The sequence below is a fragment of the Pectinophora gossypiella genome, chromosome 5, assembly GCF_024362695.1.
Source record: "Pectinophora gossypiella chromosome 5, ilPecGoss1.1, whole genome shotgun sequence".
In the NCBI taxonomy this organism is placed as follows: Eukaryota; Metazoa; Arthropoda; class Insecta; order Lepidoptera; family Gelechiidae; genus Pectinophora; species Pectinophora gossypiella.
This window is the reverse complement of record NC_065408.1, coordinates 11142986-11168186: the sequence shown is the minus strand read 5'-3', so window position 1 is coordinate 11168186 and position 25201 is coordinate 11142986. Positions and strand designations below refer to the sequence as shown.

The window sequence follows — 25201 nt, the reverse complement described above, 5'->3', positions numbered from 1 at the left end:
AGGACATTGTAGAATAGGTGACGAGATAAGAGCAGATTTAAGTTGGGTGAAAGCTTTTTCAGCTTCCGGAGACCATGTGAAAGGTACCTTCTTACTAGTAAGTCGAGACAAAGGTCTAGCAACATGAGAGAAATTTTGGATAAAACGACGGTACCAACCCGCCATTCCCAAGAAACGTTTAACTGACTTCGCGTCAGTGGGCGTTGGAAAATTCGCAATAACATCCACTTTAGAGGGATCGGTCCTAAGACCATATCGATCAACTACGAAACCGAGATATTTAAGTTCAGATCGGCAGAAAAATGACTTTTTCATGTTAATAGTGAGATTAGCGAATCTTAGTTTTTCATAAACCGCTTTTAGAATTTTCACGTGTTCTTCAAAAGAACTGGTACAGATAATGATGTCGTCAATGAAACAAAACACTTTGTTATCAAATTGAGAGGAGAAAAGATTATCCATTAGCCTTTGCATAGTAGCTGAGGCTCCTACAAGACCAAAACACATGACCTTGTAATGAAATAGCCCACGGCCAGGAACCGTGAAAGCAGTTTTCTCTTTCGAAGAAGTAGAGAGAGGAATCTGATGATACGCAGCACTCAAGTCAAGAGAAGTTAAGTATTTAGCATCGCGAAGATTGTCCATAATATAATTAATATATGGCAATGGATAGGCATCAGGTTTTGACACTGAATTTAACCTTCTACTATCTAAACACAGACGAATATCACCATTGGCTTTAGGTACCATGGTTACTGGAGAATTCCAAGGAGAGAAAGATGGTTCAACAATATCATGTTGGAGCATTCGGTTTAACTCACCGTCTAGAAGTTTAAGTTTTTCAGGACTAATACGATAATATTTTTGTTTTATGGGTTTCGCATCGCCTGTTTCTATAACATGTTCTATTAAATGAGTACGACCAAGGCCGACTAACTCTGAATCAATATTTGAGAAAAGTTGTTTAACGTTAACAATTTCTTGTTTTTGAAAATCAGAAAGAGAATCTAAATTGCGCAAGCCATTTTCTTTGACACTTGCTACATTGTATAAATCGACAGGCTCTATTGCAGGTAGACACGCCAGAACTTCTGGGGCTAAATTAAATGATTTCCAGAAATTAATTCCGAAATGTAATGGAAGTTTAATTTCGGGTTGAATGTAAAATTGAATGAGCTTAACCTCATTGTTATATTCAATAGGAATATCCATGTAAAATTGGCAAATGTATTCGTGACCACTCGCCACTTTCAAAAATACAGGGGACTTTAAATTACACAATGGGATACCAAGATTTTTAAAGAATTTATGAGCATTGTTTCCTAAAATAGAACAAGCGGCTCCACAGTCGAGTAGACCAGAAATTTTAATACCATAGACTTTAACCGTTAAATAAGGGCGAAAGTCTTTAGAATTAGGATTAAATATCGCCTCCCTGCAGGATTCAGATCCCAGAGAGACCAAGCAATCTAGTTTTTTGAATTAGAATGAGGATTACAATTTGGGCAAAGAGGAGTCTTTACCCCTTTCTTACCACATTTAAAACAAAAAACTAGATTGCTTGGTCTCTCTGGCGCCCCACGTTGGGCGCCACTGTAAGACTTTACAATGTGGACGCCTTATAGATGTCGTCTTAAAATGAGATATTAGTTTCCCAGGGCGTGGAAATAGGCACCTAACTCAGAGAATAGGGGGAGAATAAGATTAAAATGTTGGGCGCCGTAAAGAAGATTCCCTCCTATTGCAAACAAAGCCAAGGTATTGGAAATAATAAAGATTTCACTTTTAACAATAGTATAATTGATTCAACAATTTCAAAATAAAATGATATGAAGTCAGTCGGTTACAAAACATCCTAAGGTAAATTAAGAAATAAATCTAGTACTATAACATGGTATCTTAACTTAGTATTATTCCTAAACAACTAGGTATTATCCCTATGAGGAAAAGTAAAGTGTCAGGACGGCAGGTCCTGACAAAAGGCATGGAGTATGTATTGAGGATAAATACTCCATGTATTAGTTGAATAACACATTGAGAGAATGGCACTATCCATAATAAGTTAAATTAATCATGAAGAAGAGATATCTAGATGGTATCCAGAGACTTTAACACCAAACTGGAATTATGTACATTAATGACCGCAGCAGGAATTGACCCTGACGGCAAAAGTAGATAATGAACACAAATGGTAGTCATGGCTGGGGAGCTAGACCCTGAAGGAAGATCTTGAAGTTGATTTTTGAAGTTAGTCTTTACAGTTGATCATTCTAGTAGAACTTTAACACTGGACTCTGCCGGTGGACTTTGACCCCTGTAACAAAATGACATGTTACAGCTCTGTCAACCCCGTTACGACGCGGAATTATAGGTAAAAACACTCACCACATCACGTGGGACGATATTATAACAGCATTCCCCCTAGTCGATGGACTAAACCATTGTTTTTATACTGAAAGAAAGAACGTGAGGTTAGGTCATTGTCATGAACATATGAAGCTCATAATTGCCAACGTTCCACGATAATAACCATCTAAACACTCACCAGAAGACTTCACCATCCTTTCATCATAATATATGTGGCTTATACACCACTTTAAAGAAATAATCGCGACGGGACTAATTTGCCATCGTCATCGCGTAAACGAAATGTCAAACGAACATAACTTTTTCCCGGCGCGTAGGCACACACCTGTATGCCATACAGCCAAGTGGGAAGTGTAAAAAAAAACGTGTTACAACTTATTCCAACGTCATGCTTTTTCAACCTTTTTAAAACTTCTTTGCTGGACTTCGAGTAAAAAAAGCAAAAAATGGCTCAGTTGCAAGCGCACGTCATGTAAGTTGACTGTTTGAAGTAGTAGTAATAGAAAGTAGTAGTAGTGGTTCCTCTCCATCGTCATACGGAAGATGGCTCAATATACTGTCTCCATTTCTATCCATCATCTTCATATTAAAATTTCGAAATCTAATATGGCCACGATGTGGTAATTGTGGTTCAGCCTGATTATAAGCGTGTTTTGTCTGTATGTCTCATTTGTAGTAATCGTTTGATGACGATATTTCTGATACTAAAAAATATTTATTTAGGTAAGAGCAAATATACTTAATTATCACATTAATAATGAAAATAAGGAAGGAGTTTTTTGTCACACCAGTATCGGGTTAAACAATTGCAACTACAAGGAAACTATTTTTCAGTTAGTTGAAAACCAGTACGACAATTTGCGGCGACGTACGACAGTTGGGACGGCAGATACAATTTTCAAACTTTATTCCTGCATCACCGCACAAGATACGCAATATCTCTAGGTATTAAATAACATTTTAAGAAGTTATAGTTAAATAAGAAAATACAACGTTTTATCGAACTTATTCGTATATTGCAATAAATAAAATTATTCAACAGCCATTTTGGTTTTACATTATCATGATTACTTAGTGGTGGTAGTAAGAGAGGACGGGGGCGGCGGCCTTGAGGACCACGGGGGCGGCCTTGACAACCACGGGGGCGGCGGTAGGGGCGGTGTTGTGCACGACCGCGTTGAAGCCGTTGTGGGCATCGGCGGTGTAGTCCACAGTTCTGATGGAGCCATCAGCTTCATGAAAAGAGTAGGAGCCCTTCACAACATCACCATCGCGGATCTCGTGCTGCGACTTGTCGTCACCAGTGTGGTGGTCAGCAACAGAGTAAGAGTACTCGTATTTGGGGTGGGCGTATTCCTCGGGTTGAGCGAGGACCTTAGCGACAGGAGCAGCGTGGTAGGCAACGGGGGCAGGGGCGTGGTAGGCGATAGGGGCAGCGACGGCGACCTTAGCGACGGGAGCGGCGTGGTAGGTCACGGCAGCGGGAGCAGCGTGGTAAGAGACGGCGGGAGCGGCGTGGTAGGCGACAGGGGCGGCTTGGTAGGCCAGCTTGGCAGTCTGACCCTCATCGTGACGCACGATGCTCTGGGAAGAGACGGCGGACTGGTAGTGCGGCTCGGGCAGGAGTCCCGCCTGGGACACCGCCACTAACGCGCAGAGGGCTACAATCTGAAAAAGAATAAACGTTTCTTGTTAATTAAATATACTTAAACGATTTTATAAATTTGAAATTGTTTAAGTATTGCAAGCTCACTTTAGAGAACATGTTGATTGTATGAGTGATCAATCAGTAAGTGATAATAATATAAGCTCAGTTGTAGTTTATATACTAGTGAGATATGACTCAATGAATTAGAAGTAGTCAAACTAGCTTATACAATGACCTTGATATGCGTGCTTACAGTTACAGGTCATAAGTTTTACTAATAAAACGGCTGAAGAAACCGGTTTCATAGGAATCAAATTTACTCATGCCTCTATTCTGAACATTTGATCATTATCGCTATCACGAGACGTTATTTCTATGACAGTTGATTTAAACGATTATTGCAGTCGTGTTGTTTCCCATTTTCATGTCTGCCAGTATTTCAAAACTTTTAATTTACATTGATTATCTTCATTTTTTATTTTATTTCATTTTATCTTTTTATTATTCATTTTAAGGCTAGCTACTATTACAATATCTTAATTTAACGTAGAGTGTTATCGCAAATCCAATTACAGTGAATGGAACGGAGAGATTTAGCTGTCTTACAAATTGAAGATTTGTGGAGGAAAGAGTTCCGTCACAATGATACTTGGCCACCTAATATTTTTTTAGTTAAACGAATGAGTGTCTGTTGATTGTAGAAAAAATGAAACAACAATCTCGGCAGTTTGTAAAGCACTGAATTTTGTAAAAAGCGCTGTGCAATATGCTCATTGGCCCCGATTTTTACAGACATATCCTAATTTTATTTTAAGTTATACCTTTCATTTTCTTATCCGCCGAAGAGGAAAAGGACAGATGATTGACAGCTGTTAATTTTAAAATGAATGAATAACGCTGGCGAATAAACTACGGGTTGCATATGAGCGAGATGCCTAGTTAGGCATCTCGCTCATATGCAACCCGTTTAATCCCGGCGTCGGTGTTTCCTGAATCTTATAACCTGGGGTCCTTTAAATCACGGGTGAATAGGCATTTTCTGGGTAAGCTCGTTCCAACGTCGATCTTTTCTTCTCCTTGTGGAAGAACGAAGTCAAGAGCAAACCCATCTTAAATAAAAAAGAATGTGCTGTTGCGCCCGGCTCAACAAAATCATTTCACAGGAAACAAAAATAAGCTAGGATCAAGATTTTTTATCGTGCTTACAAGCCTTTGTAGTTAATTTTATGCAACGCATTGTACACAGACATAATTTATTATAATCCAAAAATAAAAGTAAGGACATTCTTTCTATTTTAAACCTTTTACCAGATTTACTAACCAAATATTTACCTATTTATAACGATGTTATATTACTTATATAATATGCTACTAGCTAGAATAGTCGTGGTAGCCTAGTTGGAAAAACGCTTGACTCTCACTGCGAGGGCGCAGGTTCAAATCCAGCACGGTCCTAAACCAATCAAGTTCGTATTAGTTTTCGAAATCATCGTATGCTCTACGGTAAGGAATACAAACATATGAGGAAATCCACAAATCAGAGAAAATAATATGTTTTGGGAGGTAATTAGACAAGTTTTCCCTTCGGGTTGAAAAGTCAGACAGACTGTCGCTTCTGTACAAAAACAGACTTGGTAAGCGGATAAAGCTAGGGAGATGTTGATAAGACGATACCGTTTATATTTTAAAATAAGTAACTTAACTATTTAGGCACTACAGACATTCTGCGGTCGGTCTGTATTACTCCAATACAATTTTTGTTACATCTTCTTCTTCTTATTCTTCTTCTCGTGTGGGTTATTAGGTGGAATACCAACCTCATCAACCTTGGTGTCAGGGTTACAATTGAGCCGCCAAAGGCCCCTAACATGGCTCACGTAACGATTACTCACGTCAGTAAGTGGCTTAACGTGCCTTCCAAAGCACGGATCATCTTACTTTTGGACAATCAGGTGATCAGCCTGTAATGTCCTAACCAAACTAGGGATCACAAAGTGTTTTTTTTTTGTGATATATGGGGATACCTGGAATCAAACCCGGGCCAGACGCCGTTGCATCTTCTGACTACCGTGTAATAATTTGGATTATTACCGGACTGAATATTCGGCTTAATATACTTCTATGATCAAAAGAGAGCCTAGATTTACAGCAACCATCTGAGGAAGTAACTAAAAAAACAGTTCTTGGACTATAAAAATAACAATCATGAGGGTGAAGTTACAAGAAGCAATTCAATTGATTGTCTTGTTTCATAAAAATATTGTTTAATACAATTCATAACTGTAATCTAAAATCATTTATTTAAAAAAGCTTACTATTCTTTATTTTTTGTTCTTGCATAAACATATATACCGAATATATTCTGCTTTCGCCAGAAACCCGAATATTCGGTTTTAGTGGCAAAAGTCGAATATCAAATGAATATTCGACAAATCTCTAGTAAGTACTAACCACAGATCATATAATACTGTACTAACATTTTAAATTATCGAGACGAACCCTAGGTTATCTGAAATCGTTTTAACAGTTAATCTCTATCATAATAATATAACCAAAGGCTGTGAATAGGCATAATAATCCTGTTGAATTATACCGAACACCGAAGGCGGTAATCGCCTAACTATTGCAATTTATATTGGTTAAAGACTTATTTAAATAATAATAATATCATACATAATGTTGTGGAATTGTGTAGCACCAGTGTAGGGATATTATAAGAAATAGACCAGTTTTTAGTTCGACTTATTCGTATATTGCAATAAATAAATTATTCAACAGACATTTTGGTATTACATTCTGACTTTACAACATTTTAATGGTGATAGTAGGAAAGGACGGGGGCGGCGGCCTTGAGGACAACGGGAGCGGCCTTCACGACCACGGGGGCGGCCTTGGGGGCGGTGTTGTGTACGACTGCGTTGAAACCGTTGTGGTCATCAGCGGTGTACTCCACAGTCCTGATGGAGCCATCAGCCTCATGGAAAGAGTAAGAGCCCTTCACGACATCACCGTCGCGGATCTCGTGCTGCGACTTGTCGTCACCGGTGTGGTGGTCAGCAACGGAGTAAGAGTACTCGTATTTCGGGTGGGCGTATTCCTCGGGTTGAGCGAGGACCTTAGTGACGGGAGCGGCATGGTAGGCGACGGGGGCGGGGGCATGGTAGGCGATGGGAGCGGCGACGGCGACCTTAGCGACGGGGGCGGCATGGTAGGTAACGGCAGCAGGGGCGGCGTGATAAGAAACGGCGGGGGCGGCTTGGTAACCAATCTTGGCGACGGGGGCGGCATGGTAAGTCACGGCAGCGGGAGCGGCGTGGTAAGCCACGGCGGGCGCGGCGTGGTAGGCGACGGGGGCGGCTTGGTAAGCCAACTTGGCAACGGGCGCAGCTGCGATCAACTTAGTGGCGTGGCCCTCATCGTGGCGCACGATGCTCTGGGAGGAGACAGCGGACTGGTAGTGCGGCTCGGGCAGGAGTCCCGCCTGGGACACCGCCACGAATGCGCAAAGGGCTACAATCTGAAAAAACAAAATTGTAATATTATTCGACGATGCAGAAGTCTTTTTTGAAATTATATCTATAGAATTTAATTGAAGCTTACTTTGGAGAACATGTTGATTGTTCGATCGTTCAATGAATGATAACAATTTAAGCTCAGGACAGCTTATATACTGTAGACCTAACATATGTTTCGATAATAAGGCAGTGGAAGCTGCCAAACTGCCTTGCCCTGACCTTGCTACTCGCGCGTACGTTTACAGGTCAGACATTATTAAAAAAAAGTCTGAAAGAACCGGCTGTGTAAGAATAATAATTAAGAACTCCAACCGCAGCTTCATTGTCGTGGACTTCGATTATCCTACTCTTAATCCCTTTGTCCGTTCCTGGAACGCAACCTGAATCTGTGTCATTTTTTATCAAATTGGTTGTTAACGTTTAGGCGTGAAAATGCAATAGACGGAGTTATTTTCTCATTTATAATACGAATGCGTACGAAACTAAAAAAACGTAAGATTCAAATAATTATCACTGCTATCTTAATGTTTTTTTTAGTTTGATTAATAAATCAAACTTCGACTTACTACTCATCAAAAAATATCTTTAAATAAGTACATTAGATTAGTTATTACTATTACTAAGTCATATTTTGAAAATATATCAGAGGGGTTAAAAGGGCCACATCGAAGCAATTCATCCATAAAAGCAAAATCGCAATTTAACATTTGCGCATACAAAAGTAAATGCGCAATGCACACAAACGTCAAATAGCAATATTGCTTTTTTAGAAGAATTGCTGTGATGTGGCCTTTTTAAACTCCCAGTAGTTGTTTTGAATTGTCTTATTTATGACGTGTGGGTCTGCTGAACCCTACAAGAAAACGCACGTGCAGTATTACTTTATAAATCTAAGTTCATAAACATTTTATATATCCAAGTTCATTAACTTTAATGGAATTCCTTAGTCTCTGTTTTCACAGGAGGGAAATAGGCGTTAATTTATGAATTGTAGTTACAGAGAACTACGATTGAAGTAAGATTTTATCATGAACTACATAATTACAATTAATCTACGCATAGATCGCCCTTTCGTCATTCATTTATGATACAAAATAATAAATGTCACAAATAACTTCCGCCTTTAACAGGTCCTACTATGTTTTCTCCCAGAGTATGCATATAACATAAACATAAATAAAAGAAGTCGTCCCTCTCCTTAAGTTTATTCATCATCCCTTGTATGTAACTAGTTTCAAACAGAACGTCTAATTCAGTACAATCAGTGATTATACTTATGTAAAGTTAGCTTCTATACGTGGCACAAATAAGCCGTGTCAAAGTACAGAACCCAGTATTGTAACATTCATTAGCATAGTGATGAATCCAGAATAAACCGATCGATTCTTTTCCATCGAACAGGAACCACACCCCGTTCACTTCATACAAAAAAATCTCGTTTTACACAGACACTACAGATTGACATTATATCGTACACGCGCACATACATATAATGTATGTGACGTCTGACGCCCAAATGATTGAAGACTAATGTAAAACCAAGGGGGGTCAGGTAAACCTAGCTCAGTTGCTGGTGGGGAGCGGAGAGTTGTCATTCTATACGAAGTATTATTTCTTATTCTATGCAGGCACGTTAGTGCTCTCCAGACAAACCCACAACCGTCAAATGACGTAAAATTGAGTTGCAGCGTGACGCCTGGGAAAAAATGTTTTGGAAAAGAATTCCGGGCAATGGTATTTATAACAAATACATAATACCTTGCCCTTTTTCTTGACTTTTCAGTGTAGAGTAATACAAGACATTAACAGATAAACGTGATCCATCTTTAATTACCCTATCAATTAATATCATCATTTTTGTTCGATATAATTACTTAAGAGTTCGTTTATTCCACTTGATATTCTTTACAATTTGAATAATTTTGTTGTTCCTAAATTAATCTTTCCTTTCATTAAAATATAACTCTTCAAGAAAAAAGAAATTTATTATTGTATTTGATCAACTACTATAACTTTTGATACCTTTTATATTTATATACGTTTTTCTTCAATGAAACGAACAAGATACTAAACGAAATTCACCAACACGCCTTTATAATCTTGAGACTCCTAAAATATTAATTCAGATTTTTACAAGACGTTATGAATTATAAAATATTGCCATTGATGAGAAGCAAGAGTACAGGGATAAATATATAAAAGGCTTGTTTTTATTCGAACTTATTCGTATATTTCAATAAATAAAATTATTTAACAGTCATTTCGATTCTACCTACATTATCACGATACAACGCTTAGTGGTGGTAGTAGGAGAGGACGGGGGCGGCGGCCTTGAGACTCTCGGGGGCGGCCTTTACAACCACAGGAGCGGCCTTGGGGGCGGTGTTGTGCACGACCGCGTTGAAACCGTTGTGGTCATCAGCGGTGTACTCCACAGTTCTGATGGAGCCATCAGCCTCATGGAAGGAGTAGGAGCCCTTCACGACGTCACCGTCGCGGATCTCGTGCTGCGACTTGTCGTCACCGGTATGGTGGTCAGCAACGGAGTAAGAGTACTCGTATTTGGGGTGAGCGTATTCCTCGGGTTGAGCGAGGACCTTAGTGACGGGAGCGGCGTGGTAGGCGATGGGAGCAGCGACAGCGACCTTCGCGACGGGAGCGGCGTGGTAGGTCACGGCAGCAGGGGCGGCGTGATAAGAGACGGCAGGGGCGGCGGCGTGGTAGGCGACGGGGGCAGCTTGATAGGCCAGCTTGGTGGCCTGACCCTCATCGTGACGCACGATGCTCTGGGAGGACACTGCAGACTGGTAGTGCGGCTCGGGCAGGAGGCCCGCCTGAGAGACCGCCACCAACGCGCACAGAGCTACGATCTATAAATAATTAAACATGTTATTAATTAAATATTTCAAAATAAATGTATTTATTTCAAATTATTTATCCCAAGCTTACTTTAGAAAACATGTTGATGTATGAGTGATCAATCAGTAAATGATAACAATGTGTAATAAAGTGGAGTTTATATAGTAAGTAGAACCTGCCAAACTAGCTTATGACGCGACCTTGCTACTCGTGCGCTTAGATTCAGTTACAGATCGTAACACAGGTTACATGTTCATATAACAAAACGAAGATAAGAAGCCGGTTTAAAATAAATCACATTTGTTAATTTGGCAATTAACACTCATTCCACTGAGCTCACACAAAAGTGTATCTACTGAAAGCCTGAAAACAAACTTCGTAGCATGAATAACCAACTAATCAAATATCACTAATATTAGCGTCTTCGTCATCTTTTTCTTACGAGTGAATTATTATAAAGCTTCGTTATAATCTGTCTGTTTTTAATAACTGAGTAAGTAGGTATTGTTTGTAAAAATAATACCAATAGATTTTGGAGCTGAAAATAAACCAATACGCGCTGTCAGTTTTTTCAGTTTTATTTGAAAGTTTATTCACTATACTTAATACTTTTCTTTTATGTTCATCAATTACTGTTACTGACGACATCATCAAAAGATTTCGGCTCGTAATGTCATTGGATGGCATGCCCAATTATGATCTGCTTTCAGAAAAATAAATTTTGCAAAAAAAAATTGTGATCTCTACTCTGTTATATTATATTTAAAGTTGTTTCTGTTCTAGGATGGATGAATTGCTTATTATTTTTTTTTGACGTGACTTATTGTAGATTTGCCGCAGATGGCATTAACTACTTGGCCGGACAAATGGGGAGCGCTGAAGGCTCTCACCCGGTACAACGTTTAAGACAACAGGCCTGAGGGTGCCCAGTTGGGCGCGAACCTCGGCTCAGGGCGTCGTCTGAGAGGAAAAATATTTGAAAGAATTAATCGACCCTAGTGGGTCGATAGCGATAAGCGCTGAATGAGGGAAATCGTCGACCACGCCGGCGGGGTCGGTATCGGGGAGATGAATTGCTTATCAATTCAAGCAAAAAATATTGTTAAGTGTATGACGAAATATTTCAATATATCGAAAATAATGGAGCAAGTTTCGGTTTAAAAAGGGTGAAAAGTTATATTAATAATATATTTGATACATATTTGTGTAATAAATAATGTGCCTTCAACATTTTACCTCTATATACCTAGTTTTAGGTAACTTCGGAATATGGCTGACATATTTCTCATATATGCAATCTAGGTCGTCACACACGGGGTGTCTCCATCTAGGAGTCACGGTAGGTCGCAAAAAAAGCGACGCTTACCGGCAGTGGGACTAGTTGAAATTTGGTTTTGCCCTGCTGTGAGAATCTTATAGATAACTGTCGTCATCGGGCATATGCGCAATATTACTATGGAACTGACAGGCGCTCGCGGAATCGTTTAGCAGCAATAGGATCTTATGGAAAAACATATTTTTTTATTTAATCTTATGATATTGTCGTTTTACCACTTACTACTATTGCGGAACATATTATGACTGACGAGAATGAACGAGCCATACTATTGATTATTTATTTGATCCTGTGCAATCACTCCATTAATTATTTATTGATAACAATCATAACTGAACGACAGAATTATTCATTTTCATTGTAATATATAAGTACTAACATAGACAGAGCACATGATAGTTCTCTTGTATGTTAGATTACAATTATCAAGTCGTAATCTCCATTCCAGATCATATTTTATTTTTATATTTACGTAACTACTTTTATAAAGCGAGCTACAGAGGCTGGAAAAGTTCGCGAGGAGTGTAAATCTGTTATTCGAGTCCTACATCCCAACAAGAAATAATAGGATAAGAAAAAGAAGAAGTACTTTTAAATCCTAACTTAATTGTATAGAAATGCAGATCGTAACAGTAAAAAAAGCATAAAAATCCAGTCAGTGGGTCACTAGATTAGCCCAAACATAAATATTTACATGAAACATTATCTGGTTAGTGAGTACTTTATTATTTGTTCCTATGTTTTCGCGGGAAGCCGCTGGATGCGGGCAGCGCAGGACCGATCGTCGTGGAGATCCTTGGGGGAGGCCTATGCCCAGCAGTGGGCGTCATACGGCTGATGATGATGATGTTTTCTGGAATAATTTAACTTTATTTCACTCGTACTTACAGCCCCTCAAAGATTCAAGAACATTTATATATTTTATCATAAGCAACACATAATGTTCCACTAATATACTTTATAATATACCTTACTTTATGAAACTTTTTATTTACTAACTAAAACTATTTATTTTATACACTGAAAAATTTGCAGATCATCGTAGCTTGAGCGATAACTATACATGGAAAGGATTATAAAGGTAAAAACAAACTGCGACTCCTCCCTCAAACGGAGAAGATACAGAGCAAAATTCATCATCACGCCTTTATAGACGTATAATCTTGGGACTCCTAAAACATTAATTGGTAGAAGACGTTACGAATATTTTTTAAAGAAAAAAAATATAATTAGTTATTAAATACTACCATAGATTGAAAACGTGACAAGCACAAGTAACTAGTAAGGATAAAATAAATAGGCTTGTTTTTACTTCGAACTTAGTCGTATATTGCAATAAATAAAATTATTTAATTGTCATTTTGGTTTTAAGTTATTTGTATACAACAATTAATGGTGGTAGTAGGAGAGGACGGGGGCGGCGGCCTTGATGACCACGGGGGCGGCCTTGGGAGCAGTGTTGTGGACGACCGCGTTGAAACCGTTGTGGTCATCAGCAGTGTACTCCACAGTTCTGATGGAGCCATCAGCCTCATGGAAGGAGTAGGAGCCCTTCACAACATCACCGTCGCGGATCTCGTGCTGTGACTTGTCGTCACCTGTGTGGTGGTCAGCAACGGAGTAAGAGTACTCGTATTTGGGGTGAGCGTATTCCTCGGGTTGAGCGAGGACCTTAGCGACGGGAGCAGCGTGGTAGGCGACGGGAGCAGGGGCGTGGTAGGCGATGGGGGCGGCGACGGCGACCTTAGCGACGGGGGCGGCATGGTAGGTCACGCCAGCGGGGGCGGCGTGGTAAGAGACGGTGGGGGCGGCGTGATAGGCGACAGGGGCAGCTTGGAAAGCCAGCTTGGTGGCCTGACCCTCATCGTGACGCACGATGCTCTGGGAGGAGACGGCTGACTGGTAGTGGGGCTCGGGCAGGAGGCCCGCCTGGGACACCGCCACTAACGCGCAAAGGGCTACAATCTGAAAGAAATTATCGTTTCTTGTTAATTAAATATTCTAAAACGATTTTATAAATTTGAAATTGTTTTAGTATTGCAAGCTCACTTTAGAGAACATGTTGATTGTATGAGTGATCAATCAGTAAATGATAACAATATGTAATAAAGTAGAGTTTATATAGTAAATAGAACCTGCCAAACTAGCTTATGACACGACCTTGCTACTCGTGCGTTTAGATACAGTTACAGTTCATACCTTTATAAAACAAAACGGAGATAAGAAGCCGGTTTTAAATAAATCAGTTTTGTCAATTTTGCAATTTACACTGATTTCATTGGAGTTTAAAGTCGCTCGTTTATAAGTGTACCTACTGAAAGCTTGATCACAGCAGTTGGTAGCGTGACTAATTTAACCAACTACTCAAATATCACAAGTAGCGACCCTAGCAAAATATTTAAGTGGTCTGAGTGTCACCCCTCAAAATACAACCTTTTTTCGATTAGTTTACGGCCATTGAAATATACCTAATTAACATACATACATTCATAAACACATGTCTATTTCCCACCGGGTTAAGTAGAGACTACGGAATTCCATTTGCTTCGATCCTGACACACTAATGAAACCTAAACTAACACATACTAATTATACCTAATTAAATATTTTAAAGATGTCGTTTACGGCCACCCATCATATGTATGAGTTTTATGTGGCCGCTAAGAGGTTCACAAGGCCGGCGTGCCTAATCCAGTTACTTTCCTGAAGATCCGGGGCTGCCAGCCAGGGTAGTCCCGTCTTGGTTAATTTTAGATTACTGTTAAGTTGCGTTATAATCGTTGCGTCTGAGTTGTTTGTTTGTCTGAATGTTTTTTAATAACTAGGTAGTTAAGCGTCCAGACTGCCTGGAGAATGCGCCACGTTGCACATTCACCAAGATAAGCTCATGAAGCGTCTAGACTGCCTAGAGAATGCGCTACGTTGCATAAGATAAGCCGTGATGAGATCAGACGCTTGGTCCCTTCCCATTAGTCTTAAGCTGAACTTCTTTTAGACAATACGTGTGTCTTATTCTAAATAAATAGTTTTAAATTCAATTAAATTGTCTTTTTAAAAACAGTCCTCTCACCCCGGGTGATTTATCTGGCGCAGCCGGTAGGATATTTGCATTAAGGCTGCACCTGAGGACTAGAAAATCGGTCGTCGGGTCAAAAAGTCGCAGATATCCACGAACCAAATAAATAAGTTAAACACAAGTGAGTGAGCGGACAGAGTGAAAATCGTTTTCACATAATACGAGAGACACATAATTCTACGAAGTTCAGTGCAGCTTTATCGTGGAGGATATGGCAGTGAGCAGATTGTGAGTGACTAATTCGCATTCCACTTCTTATGCTTATCTATTCCTGTTAGTTGCGGGCTCAATTATTAATAAGTGAACTCTATAGCTCTATATAGTTTGTTTCGGTTAACTTCACTGAGATAAAGAATATCTGATTTTCACATATCGCACTAAAATAGGTGATAAGTGAACTTTTAAGTATTTTTATTACTTTTGTTTGTTACATTTATTTTATTTTGTGTGTGTTTCGTTATAAAACTAAATATGGCTCAAGTAACGTTAGTTCCCAAAGAAATGCTGTGTTTGATACCGAAGTTTAGTGGTCAACCTGAACAGCTTAATTTATTCTTATCTAAAGCTCAATATGTACTAGATAGTTACACGATACAGGGTAACCTTGCTCAGAGCACATACCTTTTCCATTGTATAAGTAGTAGGCTTGTAGATAGAGCAGCTACCCTTATCAGTGAGAGACAAGACATAACGTCCTGGGATGCATTGAAATCTGTGTTACTTCAGCATTTCGGTGACCCACGCTCAGAGGAGTGCATTAGTATTGAACTCGAGAGCATGAAAATAAAGTCGGGGGAGTCCTACAATGAGTTCTGTAACCGCATTCAACATGTTCGCAGCGCCTTATTTGCTAAAGTAAACCGGTTGACCGACGAAGGCGTAAAAGCAGCCAAAATGATCATTTACAATAACAGCGCGCTCAATGTTTTTCTATATAACCTTCCGGAAAACCTAATACGTATTGTTCGCCTAAAAGGTTGCTCCACTCTCGAAAATGCGTTAGGCATCGTAACTGAAGAGGTGAATTTCCAGCACCAATATAACTCTAAACACAAACAGTTAACTTCAACACATAATGTACAACCACAAAATTCTCAAAATGTTCAACCCCAGAATTTTAAATTTAATATTCCACAAAATACACCTGTCTTTCGACCAAGTGCTTTACAACAGTTCCGGATGCCATTACCTGGAAATCCTCAATTTAAATTTGGGATTCCACAGCAGATGGGCTATAAGCCAAACCTGACCCAAAACCAAAATAATTTTAAACCAAACCCTCAATTTAAATTCGGTATTCCCCAACCTCAAGGTTTTAGACCCAACCTCAATCAAAACACACAGGGTTTCAAATTCGGGATTCCCAATCAGTATCGGTTCGGGATTCCACCCCAGCCTCAGGGATACAGACCCCCTGTAAACAACTCCAAACCATTGGACACTGATGTCTCTATGCGAACAGCAACAAGACAGTACATGTTAGATGAACCTGAAGGTAATAATAACCTTTTCTATAACTACGAACTTGCGGAAACTTACTGTCATCCAAATGAAGGAGATTATGAAGCATATTACGATCTGTATGAAGAGCCGACCAGCTCGGAAACAACCGAAACTACCCCGGATTTTCACGAGCCGGCCGCACCCAACAACCCGAGATAGTAAATCTTAATTGTGATAGCTTATTAAAATTACCACACATCAACTTACCTGAGATAAATGCTCGTTTTATGATAGACACGGGAAGCACTCGATCGTTTATCAGCCCAAGGAAAGTTGACGAGTTCTTCGCCAACTATAAGTTCTTCGAACCCTTCGAGGTTGTAAGCACTCACGCTCGTAGCAGACACGACGAAGTCATCGTCATACCCCTTCTGAAAACTTTTAAGAGCATGTTACAACATAAGTTTTATGTTTATGACGTCGATAATCGCTACGATGGCTTGATCGGTTCCGACCTTCTAAAACAACTAGGCGCCACAATCGATATGCAGAATCAAGTTCTCCGAACGAAAAATGTAGAAATACCAATAATATATAACCCACCATACGAAGTGCAGCTTCAACCACGTACTGAAACACGCGTGACGATTCCTGCGGACCTGAAAGATGGAGAGGCGATTATTAATTTCGTAGATTTCGGTAAAGACGTGCGTATGCCGAGCGCAATAGTGACATGCAAAAATTATTTCGCGACAACTGTAATACAAAACGCCTCTAGAGATATCGTCACATTAACTTTTTCTAAACCGTTGCACGTCGAAAAATTCGAACGAAATGAATGCAACATCAACTTTACCACGACTAATATCGAGATTGACGAATTACTGAAAGACAATTTAAAACGACTCCGGCTTGATCACATGAACAAAGAAGAAAAGGATAAAATATTTAAATTATGCCATGAATTTCGCGACATCTTTTATTGTGAACAACTACCGCTAACTTTTACCAACGAAGTAAAGCATAATATTCGTACAAAAAATGAAGATCCCATCTATATTAAACCATTTAGACAACCACCAGCTCAAAATCTGGAAATAGAAAAGCAAGTGCAAAAACTCCTCAAGGACAATGTTATACAAGAATCCCATTCACCATGGAGTGCCCCAGTCCACCTCGTCCCAAAAAAAATGGATGCCTCAGGCGAGGTCAAATACCGAATGGTAATAGATTACCGTCGCCTGAATGACGTCACCACCGATGATAAATATCCACTGCCCAACATTACCGATCTATTCGATAAGCTGGGAAAGTCTACATATTTCAGCACAATAGACTTAGCAAGTGGATATCATCAAATAGAAGTTGCAGAGCAGGACAGACCGAAAACAGCCTTTTCTACACAATCGGGACATTACGAGTTCACTCGCATGCCGTTTGGACTCAAAACAGCTCCGGCCACGTTCCAGAGGGCCATGGATAGCATTTTAAGAGGATTGCAGGGTATACACTGTATGGTATATCTTGACGATATCATTGTATACTCATGTAGTCTTCAGGAACACATAGAAAAGCTCAGGAAAGTTTTCGAACGGCTCAGAGCAACTAACCTTAAAATAACCCTGGATAAATCCGAGTTCCTCAGGAAGGAAGTTCTCTACCTTGGCCATGTCATTACAAAGGATGGACTACAACCAAACAACGATAAGATAGAGGCTGTTCTCAATTTCCCATTGCCTAAAACACCTACCGAAATTAAGAGTTTCCTTGGCCTCGTGGGATATTACAGGAAATTCCTGAAAGATTTCGCCAAAATTACACGACCCCTAACAGTCTGTCTGAAAAAGAAAAACAAGGTTGAAATCACCGATGAGTTCAAAGCAGCTTTTGAAAGATGCAAAGAGCTCCTCGTAAGCGCCCCTCTACTTCAGTTTCCGGATTTTTCGAAACCATTTGTGTTAACCACCGATGCTTCCAACTTTGCCATCGGTGCAGTACTTTCACAGGGACCAATAGGAAGCGACAAACCCATTGCATACGCGAGCAGAACTCTCAATGACGCAGAAACTAAATATAGCACCATCGAAAAAGAGCTTTTGGCCATTGTATGGGCCGTAAAACACTTTCGTCCGTATCTGTACGGCAGAAAGTTTACAATATACACAGACCACCGACCCCTCGCATGGTTGAATTCCATGAAGGACCCAAATTCCAAATTAACAAGATGGAAGTTGCGACTTTCAGAATTCGATTTTGACATTATATACAAAAATGGCAAACAAAATAGCAACGCGGACGCGTTATCCCGTATAAGGCTAAATGCTTTAGGTAAAGACGATACTGAATCCATGCAGGTGAATGTAGACGAATCTGAAAGACGATTACATTCTTACTTGGATGATGTGGTTTCTGAAATTGAAAGGTTAAGTAACGCGCAACCAAATCGGGAAGACGAAGTAATATCAATAAGCAGTGGAGAGAAAGAAGAAACAACAAAGCATGAGTTAGAAACTGAGTACCCTATATTATCGCCTTCTGAAAGCACCATTACAATACCAGAAGGAACGATGAGTAACATGTCTCTATCACAAACTGTTCATTCGGCACCAGACATGGACACAAATGGCATACCTATTCTAAACGAAGCCATAGACTCTAAACCTAATCAGATGTTAATTTATACATGGAACAGAAACGAAACGGCTGTAAAGAATATCTCTAGTAACAATCAAAAGATATTAGAAGCACATTTACCAACAAATAGGCCAGATTTGGTCACTCAATTCCTAAAAGAATATGTAAAACCGAAAACTAAGCATTTCATATATTTTGAAAATGAAATTCACCGTAAACAGTTTACACAAGCGGCTATAAAACTTTTTAGAAAAGGGACAGTCAAACTATTTGAATGCACTAAAAGAGTTATACATGTAGAGGACGAAGAAGAGCAACGACAAATTGTTTTAAAATACCACGAGAGTAAGACATGTCATCGAGGAATCAACGAAACTCTCATGAAGCTGAAACGCGTATACTACTGGAACAATATGAACATAACAGTCAGTAGCGTGATAAACGCGTGTGAAATTTGTAAAGCAATGAAGTACGACCGCAAACCATACAAACCTGAATTGCAGTTGACACAGACGCAGACAAAACCTTTCCAAGAATTGTTTATGGATTTGTTCTCAATAGAAGGGAAATACTTCCTGACCATCATTGATGCGTTTAGTAAACTAGGACAGGCTTTCGAAATTCCTAATCGCTCTACACCGGAAGTAGTAAGAGCTCTGATAAAATACTTTTCATTCTACGGTGTCCCTGAGAAGATAAGCGCTGATCCCGGATCAGAGTTCAATAATACATTAATGAAAGAAACGTTAAAATTTTATAAAATAAACTTACACATAGGGACACCTCATAACCCGAATTCTATGGGCATGATCGAAAGATTTCACTCTACCATCCTAGAAATTTATCGCCTTGCGAAATACGAGCAGAAAATTACGGACGCAACTTCGATCATGACATACGCAATAATGGCGTACAATCACACCATACATTCGACAACAGGACTTACACCTTTTGAAGTCGTATTTGGACATACCGACTGTACTAATGCTTTTAACGTCGAGTTTGACAAATATTACACGCAAAAACTGGTAGCCGAACACGCGAGACGAACCAAATATCTGTATAAATATATGACGGAGGAAATGCTAGAAAAAAAGGAAAAGGTTAAAGAAAGACGGGGAGGAGAGACAGGGTTTAATATAGCAGAAGGAGACACGATATTTATAAAAGGGGTAAACACAAGACGCGGTAAAGATAAGCCCCGGTTTCAAAAAGCAGAAGTGGTTGGAGAGATAAGTAGGAATGTAGTACCTGTCGATGTTAGGAACCGTAATACCAATGTACCTATTAAGGACATTCGTCGTCCTCCACAGGGTCGTGCTCCTGCTGGTGGTCCAGTTGAGCCAGAGCCAGGAGGAGGCCAAGCTACAACGGATTGAACACAATCCCGGGATACTTCCTGTAAAAGAGGGAACTGCTATTATAAGTTACGATAAGTGGATAATAATTAAGAATCTAGATTTAAGTTTAGTATACGATGATATAGAGTTTAATTTCAACCGCTATGCGAACCTCAACAAACACGTCCTAAACCATTTTGGCAAGAATGTTTTTAATTTCGAACTCGCGAATGTCAAAAGTCAAACTGATCACCTAAAACACATAACTTTCACTAAACTCAGACAATTAAATCCATCAAAAAGAATAAAACGTGGACTACTAAACCCTTTAGGGTCACTTATAAAAGTAATAACTGGCAACTTGGACAATGAGGATGCTGTGAAGTATGATAAAATGTTAAATGAACTCAAAACTCGACAAATTTCAGAATTAAAGAAAATGAGTCTGGTCACTGAAATGTTGGGGACATTTACGAATAACAGCAATGTAACAAAAAATAATTTCATCCAATTGGATAGGGAAATTTGGGACATTAGAAAAATACTGAATGAGTCAATGACAAATTTTACAAACAATAGATTAATTCATATTTACAATTTATTTTTACATAACTTCCAAATGTTGTATATCAGATTGGATGAAATAGAAACAGCAATAGCATTTAGCAAAATGGGAACTCTCCACCAGTCAATATTAGACACTGACGAATTTGTAACTGTTTTAGGAAAAATTGAACGTAAAGAGAGCCTTGCATATCCCGTAAATTATGTAAATTTAATTAAAATAGAGCAGTGTGTAGAGATTAAGGCATATATCAAAGAAAATCAGATAGTCTTTATCATCGAAGTTCCCTTGGTCAAAAAGGGAATATACGATTATTATCACGTCTTTCCTCTACCTATTACAAACAACCTAAATCAATCCGTCCTAATTATCCCAAAACAACCTTACCTTATTGCGAATGGTTCGAACACATTCTCACTCACCAAACGCTGCAAAGAGTTGGAGAGAGGCTTCTTTATTTGCTACGAAGAACACATTCCCCCAAGATCCATGGAGGATACCTGTGTGGCGGACTTAATGAAGTTTACTATGAATATTACCACCTGTTATCCTATCCTGGTGGAAGTGAAGACAATTAAAGTAGAGCCCATACAACCTAATCGATGGATTCTCTACTCTAAAGCCAACATCCTTTTGAAGACACGCTGTGGAAGTGAGATGAGCAGAATCTACATCAGAGGTACTTACCTGGCTGTGATCGATGATAACTGCGAACTAAAAATCGATGACGTCACACTGAGGCATCATAGTTCCGAAGCATCTCCAATACTATATCCCAAGTTACCTCTTATAAATTTTCCGGAAATCCCAACTTCAGCAGCAGCATCGCCCTGGAAGCCTATCAACTTGGATGAGGTCGACCTGCGACATCTCCAAGTGTTGTCGTACGCCCTAAAAAAAACTGACAGTGTTGTGCTAAGTGAAAGTGATAAAAGTGTAAGTGCGGTAAATATAAATAGCATTAGTATAGGAACTCTATTTTTATATATAATCTTAGTTTTAACAATTTTTATCGGTATCTTCATAACTTTAAGAAGACGTCGAAATTCTCAGTCTCAAAAATCATCCCCTGAGAATTTCGAAGTTATGGAGGGAGGAGTTAAGCGTCCAGACTGCCTGGAGAATGCGCCACGTTGCACATTCACCAAGATAAGCTCATGAAGCGTCTAGACTGCCTAGAGAATGCGCTACGTTGCATAAGATAAGCCGTGATGAGATCAGACGCTTGGTCCCTTCCCATTAGTCTTAAGCTGAACTTCTTTTAGACAATACGTGTGTCTTATTCTAAATAAATAGTTTTAAATTCAATTAAATTGTCTTTTTAAAAACAGTCCTCTCACCCCGGGTGATTTATCTAGGTAGTTTTTGTTCGTAAAACCATCACTAATAAATAGCTGTTTAAGCTGAAAACAGACCAAACTTATTTCGTATCGTATAATCTGTCAGAATTTTCAGTTTAATTTTCAACTGAAATCTCTATCTTTTTTGGTTATTTATTTTATTAAGTACAGATCAAATAAAGTCAGTCGACTTTTGTATTGATAATTTAAAAATTTGATGACATCATCAAAATAATTTGGCGCGTAATGTCATTGGATGGCATCCTTCAAATTAACAAAACAAAAATCAAACTTCTCCGTGCTACACAGATCAACACGGACCTCCGCGGATCGGAGCCGTGGTATGATAGTGATTATAATTCCAAATAAAACTGAAAATTCTGACAATCCGGAATAATCTTAATCTGCTTTCATCAAACGTCATTTTGCAAATAAGACAATCTGTCTCATCAAATCAATTTTAAAATGTTTAATATTAATTTATAAAAACTGCTTTGATGGTTAAGTACCTACTACATGACGAAATATCTCAATAAAGAGAAAAAAACGGAGGTGATCCCGATCCGACTTCATAAAGTGGTAAAATTATATTAACATCATAATATTTGAACATGTTTGTGGGCTACAATATTTTATATATCTAGTTTTAGCTAGCTTTGGGATAGGGGCTGACATGTTTTTCAAATGTTGCAAATGTTGCTGCTTGCATCCATCTACGCATCTAGGCGTTGTAGGTTGCCAAATAGACGTTGAGACAACCCTAACGCTTACCAGCGGAACTGGATGAAATTCGCCTTTGCTCTGCTGTGTGTGACTATCTTAGATAACTATCGTCATCGGGAATATGCGCGACATTATTGTGGAATTGACAGTAGCGTTCGCGGAATTGTTTCGCAGAAAACATACATACTTTTTAATTAAATAACTGTTATCAAAAGTCAGATTCCATTGTGATAAAATCCTCTTACCATTTACTAGGTACTGTTTTGGAACATAAGTAATATTATGACTGACGAGAATGTCTATTTTAGAAGAGCTATACTGAGATTTTGTTTGGTCCTGTGCAGCTACTTTTATATTTATTTATTGTTAACAATCACAGCAGAAATGACAGAATTATACCTATATACATAGTCAGCACATTTTAGTTTTCGTACAGGCTAGATTACTATAACAAATTAATAATCTCCACCCCAGATCAGATTTTCCTCTTATATTTACTAATATACTTTATAATACACCTCAAATTAGTATAAATTAGTTTCAAAAAGACGTCATGAATTGTAAAACATGGGAAGCACAAGTATAAGGATATTATAATGAATAGGCTTGTTTTGAATTCGAACTTATTCGTATATTGCAATAAATAAAATTATTCAACAGTTATTTTGGTTTTACGTTATCACGATACAAAACTTAGTGGTGGTAGTAGGAGAGGACGGGGGCGGCTGCCTTGAGGACCACAGGGGCAGCCTTAACGACCACGGGGGCGGCCTTGGGGGCGGTGTTGTGCACGACCGCGTTGAAACCGTTGTGATCATCAGCGGTGTACTCCACAGTTCTGATGGAGCCATCAGCCTCATGGAAGGAGTAGGAGCCCTTTACAACATCACCGTCGCGGATCTCGTGCTGTGACTTGTCGTCACCGGTGTGGTGGTCAGCAACGGAGTAAGAGTACTCGTATTTGGGATGAGCGTATTCCTCGGGTTGAGCGAGGACCTTAGTGACGGGAGCGGCGTGGTAGGCGACGGGGGCAGGGGCGTGGTAGGCGATAGGGGCAGCGACGGCGACCTTAGCGACGGGGGCGGCATGGTAGGTCACGGCAGCAGGGGCGGCGTGGTAAGAGACGGCGGGGGCGGCGTGGTAGGCGACAGGGGCAGCTTGATATGCCAGCTTGGTGGCCTGACCCTCATCGTGACGCACGATGCTCTGGGAGGAGACGGCGGACTGGTAGTGCGGCTCAGGCAGGAGGCCTGCTTGGGACACCGCCACCAACGCGCACAGGGCTACAATCTGCAAATAATAAATATACTTATTACAATTTGGTAATTATTTTTAACAATAAGAAAAATAATTATATTATAATTCTATTTTTTGACACTCTTTATTGTAAATGTATCTTACTTTGGAGAACATGTTTGTAGTTGGAATGATCAAGTAGTGAATGATAATAATAAAGCCAGTGATCTAGTTTTTATACTCACATATGAGGACCGGTTACTGATTATTGGAAGTCGTGCAAGCTTTTGACATGACCTTGCCACCTACAGGTCAAACAATTGCAGATCATTATGGTGCAGAACCGGCTTAAAATTTCACGTTTCAATACTCAGTCAGTATTGTAATAATAATGTTCACACCTCGACTTTAAGTCGTTTCCATTAAAGAAAGGTTTGACATTTCGGTAATTTATGTGAGTAATGAAAAGTTTAAAGTGTATTCAAATAAAGCAGTGTCCTATGACGTCATGTTAGTGGACCTTTACCTACTGAACTCTTGAGATAACGTCTCGAAGAAATAATTTACCAACCCTCATTGAAGTGTGTTTTAAATATTTCGTATGACGTGAATTTCTGAAACCTCTAATACAATCGATTTTTAATCTTAAATTATCAATTTGGTTAGAAATTAAACATTTGCACAACTTACAGTTGCACTGATGGAGAATATCGTCATGATTTTGGCTGCATTACAAAACGATGGTTTTAGGTTCACATTTTTTTTTTTATCGTTGGGAAATGCGTTACGCATACCACGCCGCCCGGGGGGGCAACGTGGTTATGTGAGACTCCCCGGGTGTCGCCACCCGGTATACCCACTAAAGCCCAACGGTGTTCCTCCTTGCCGCCGTGTGGCGGGGATACGGGAACGCAATTGCACACAACCGCGTCCCCGCCGGTTTTAGGTTCACACTGTCTTAGTCGTATGACAACCAAAGTAAGTATAATTCTATTGATGACAGTGTGATGATAATTATGTAAATTCAGTTTTATTTTTAGAAGTAAGTATATTATTCTTCTTGGGAGCCGTGGTAGCCCAGTTGGTAGAACGCTTGCCTCTCACTTTGAGGTCACAAGT

At 39.5% G+C, this 25201-nt stretch overlaps 3 protein-coding genes and 1 long non-coding RNA gene across 4 annotated transcripts in view; 1 reads left to right on the top strand and 3 right to left on the bottom strand.

The window, feature by feature from the left end:
• The window catches only part of LOC126366962 (uncharacterized), a 58259-nt gene that overhangs the window by 17761 nt on the left and 15297 nt on the right, over positions 1-25201 (top strand). The window lies entirely within an intron of this gene.
• Positions 1778-2735, bottom strand: LOC126367137 (uncharacterized). The gene is made up of 2 exons (XR_007566435.1): positions 2386-2735; positions 1778-2314 (listed from the first exon to the last, which is right to left on the bottom strand). It is a non-coding gene; the product is annotated as an uncharacterized LOC126367137 (long non-coding RNA).
• LOC126366900 (uncharacterized) lies at positions 3362-10491 on the bottom strand. The gene is made up of 8 exons (XM_050010243.1): positions 10480-10491; positions 10143-10400; positions 9849-9902; positions 8097-8113; positions 7616-7667; positions 6843-7532; positions 4121-4144; positions 3362-4035 (listed from the first exon to the last, which is right to left on the bottom strand). Exons 1-8 carry the CDS (start codon positions 10489-10491, stop codon positions 3439-3441), a joined length of 1704 nt encoding a protein of 567 aa, XP_049866200.1. The 3' UTR covers positions 3362-3438.
• Positions 13115-24259, bottom strand: LOC126366854 (cuticle protein-like). The gene is made up of 4 exons (XM_050010181.1): positions 24248-24259; positions 23543-24136; positions 13775-13792; positions 13115-13690 (listed from the first exon to the last, which is right to left on the bottom strand). The coding sequence occupies exons 1-4, from the start codon at positions 24257-24259 to the stop codon at positions 13115-13117; spliced, it is 1200 nt and encodes a 399-aa protein (XP_049866138.1).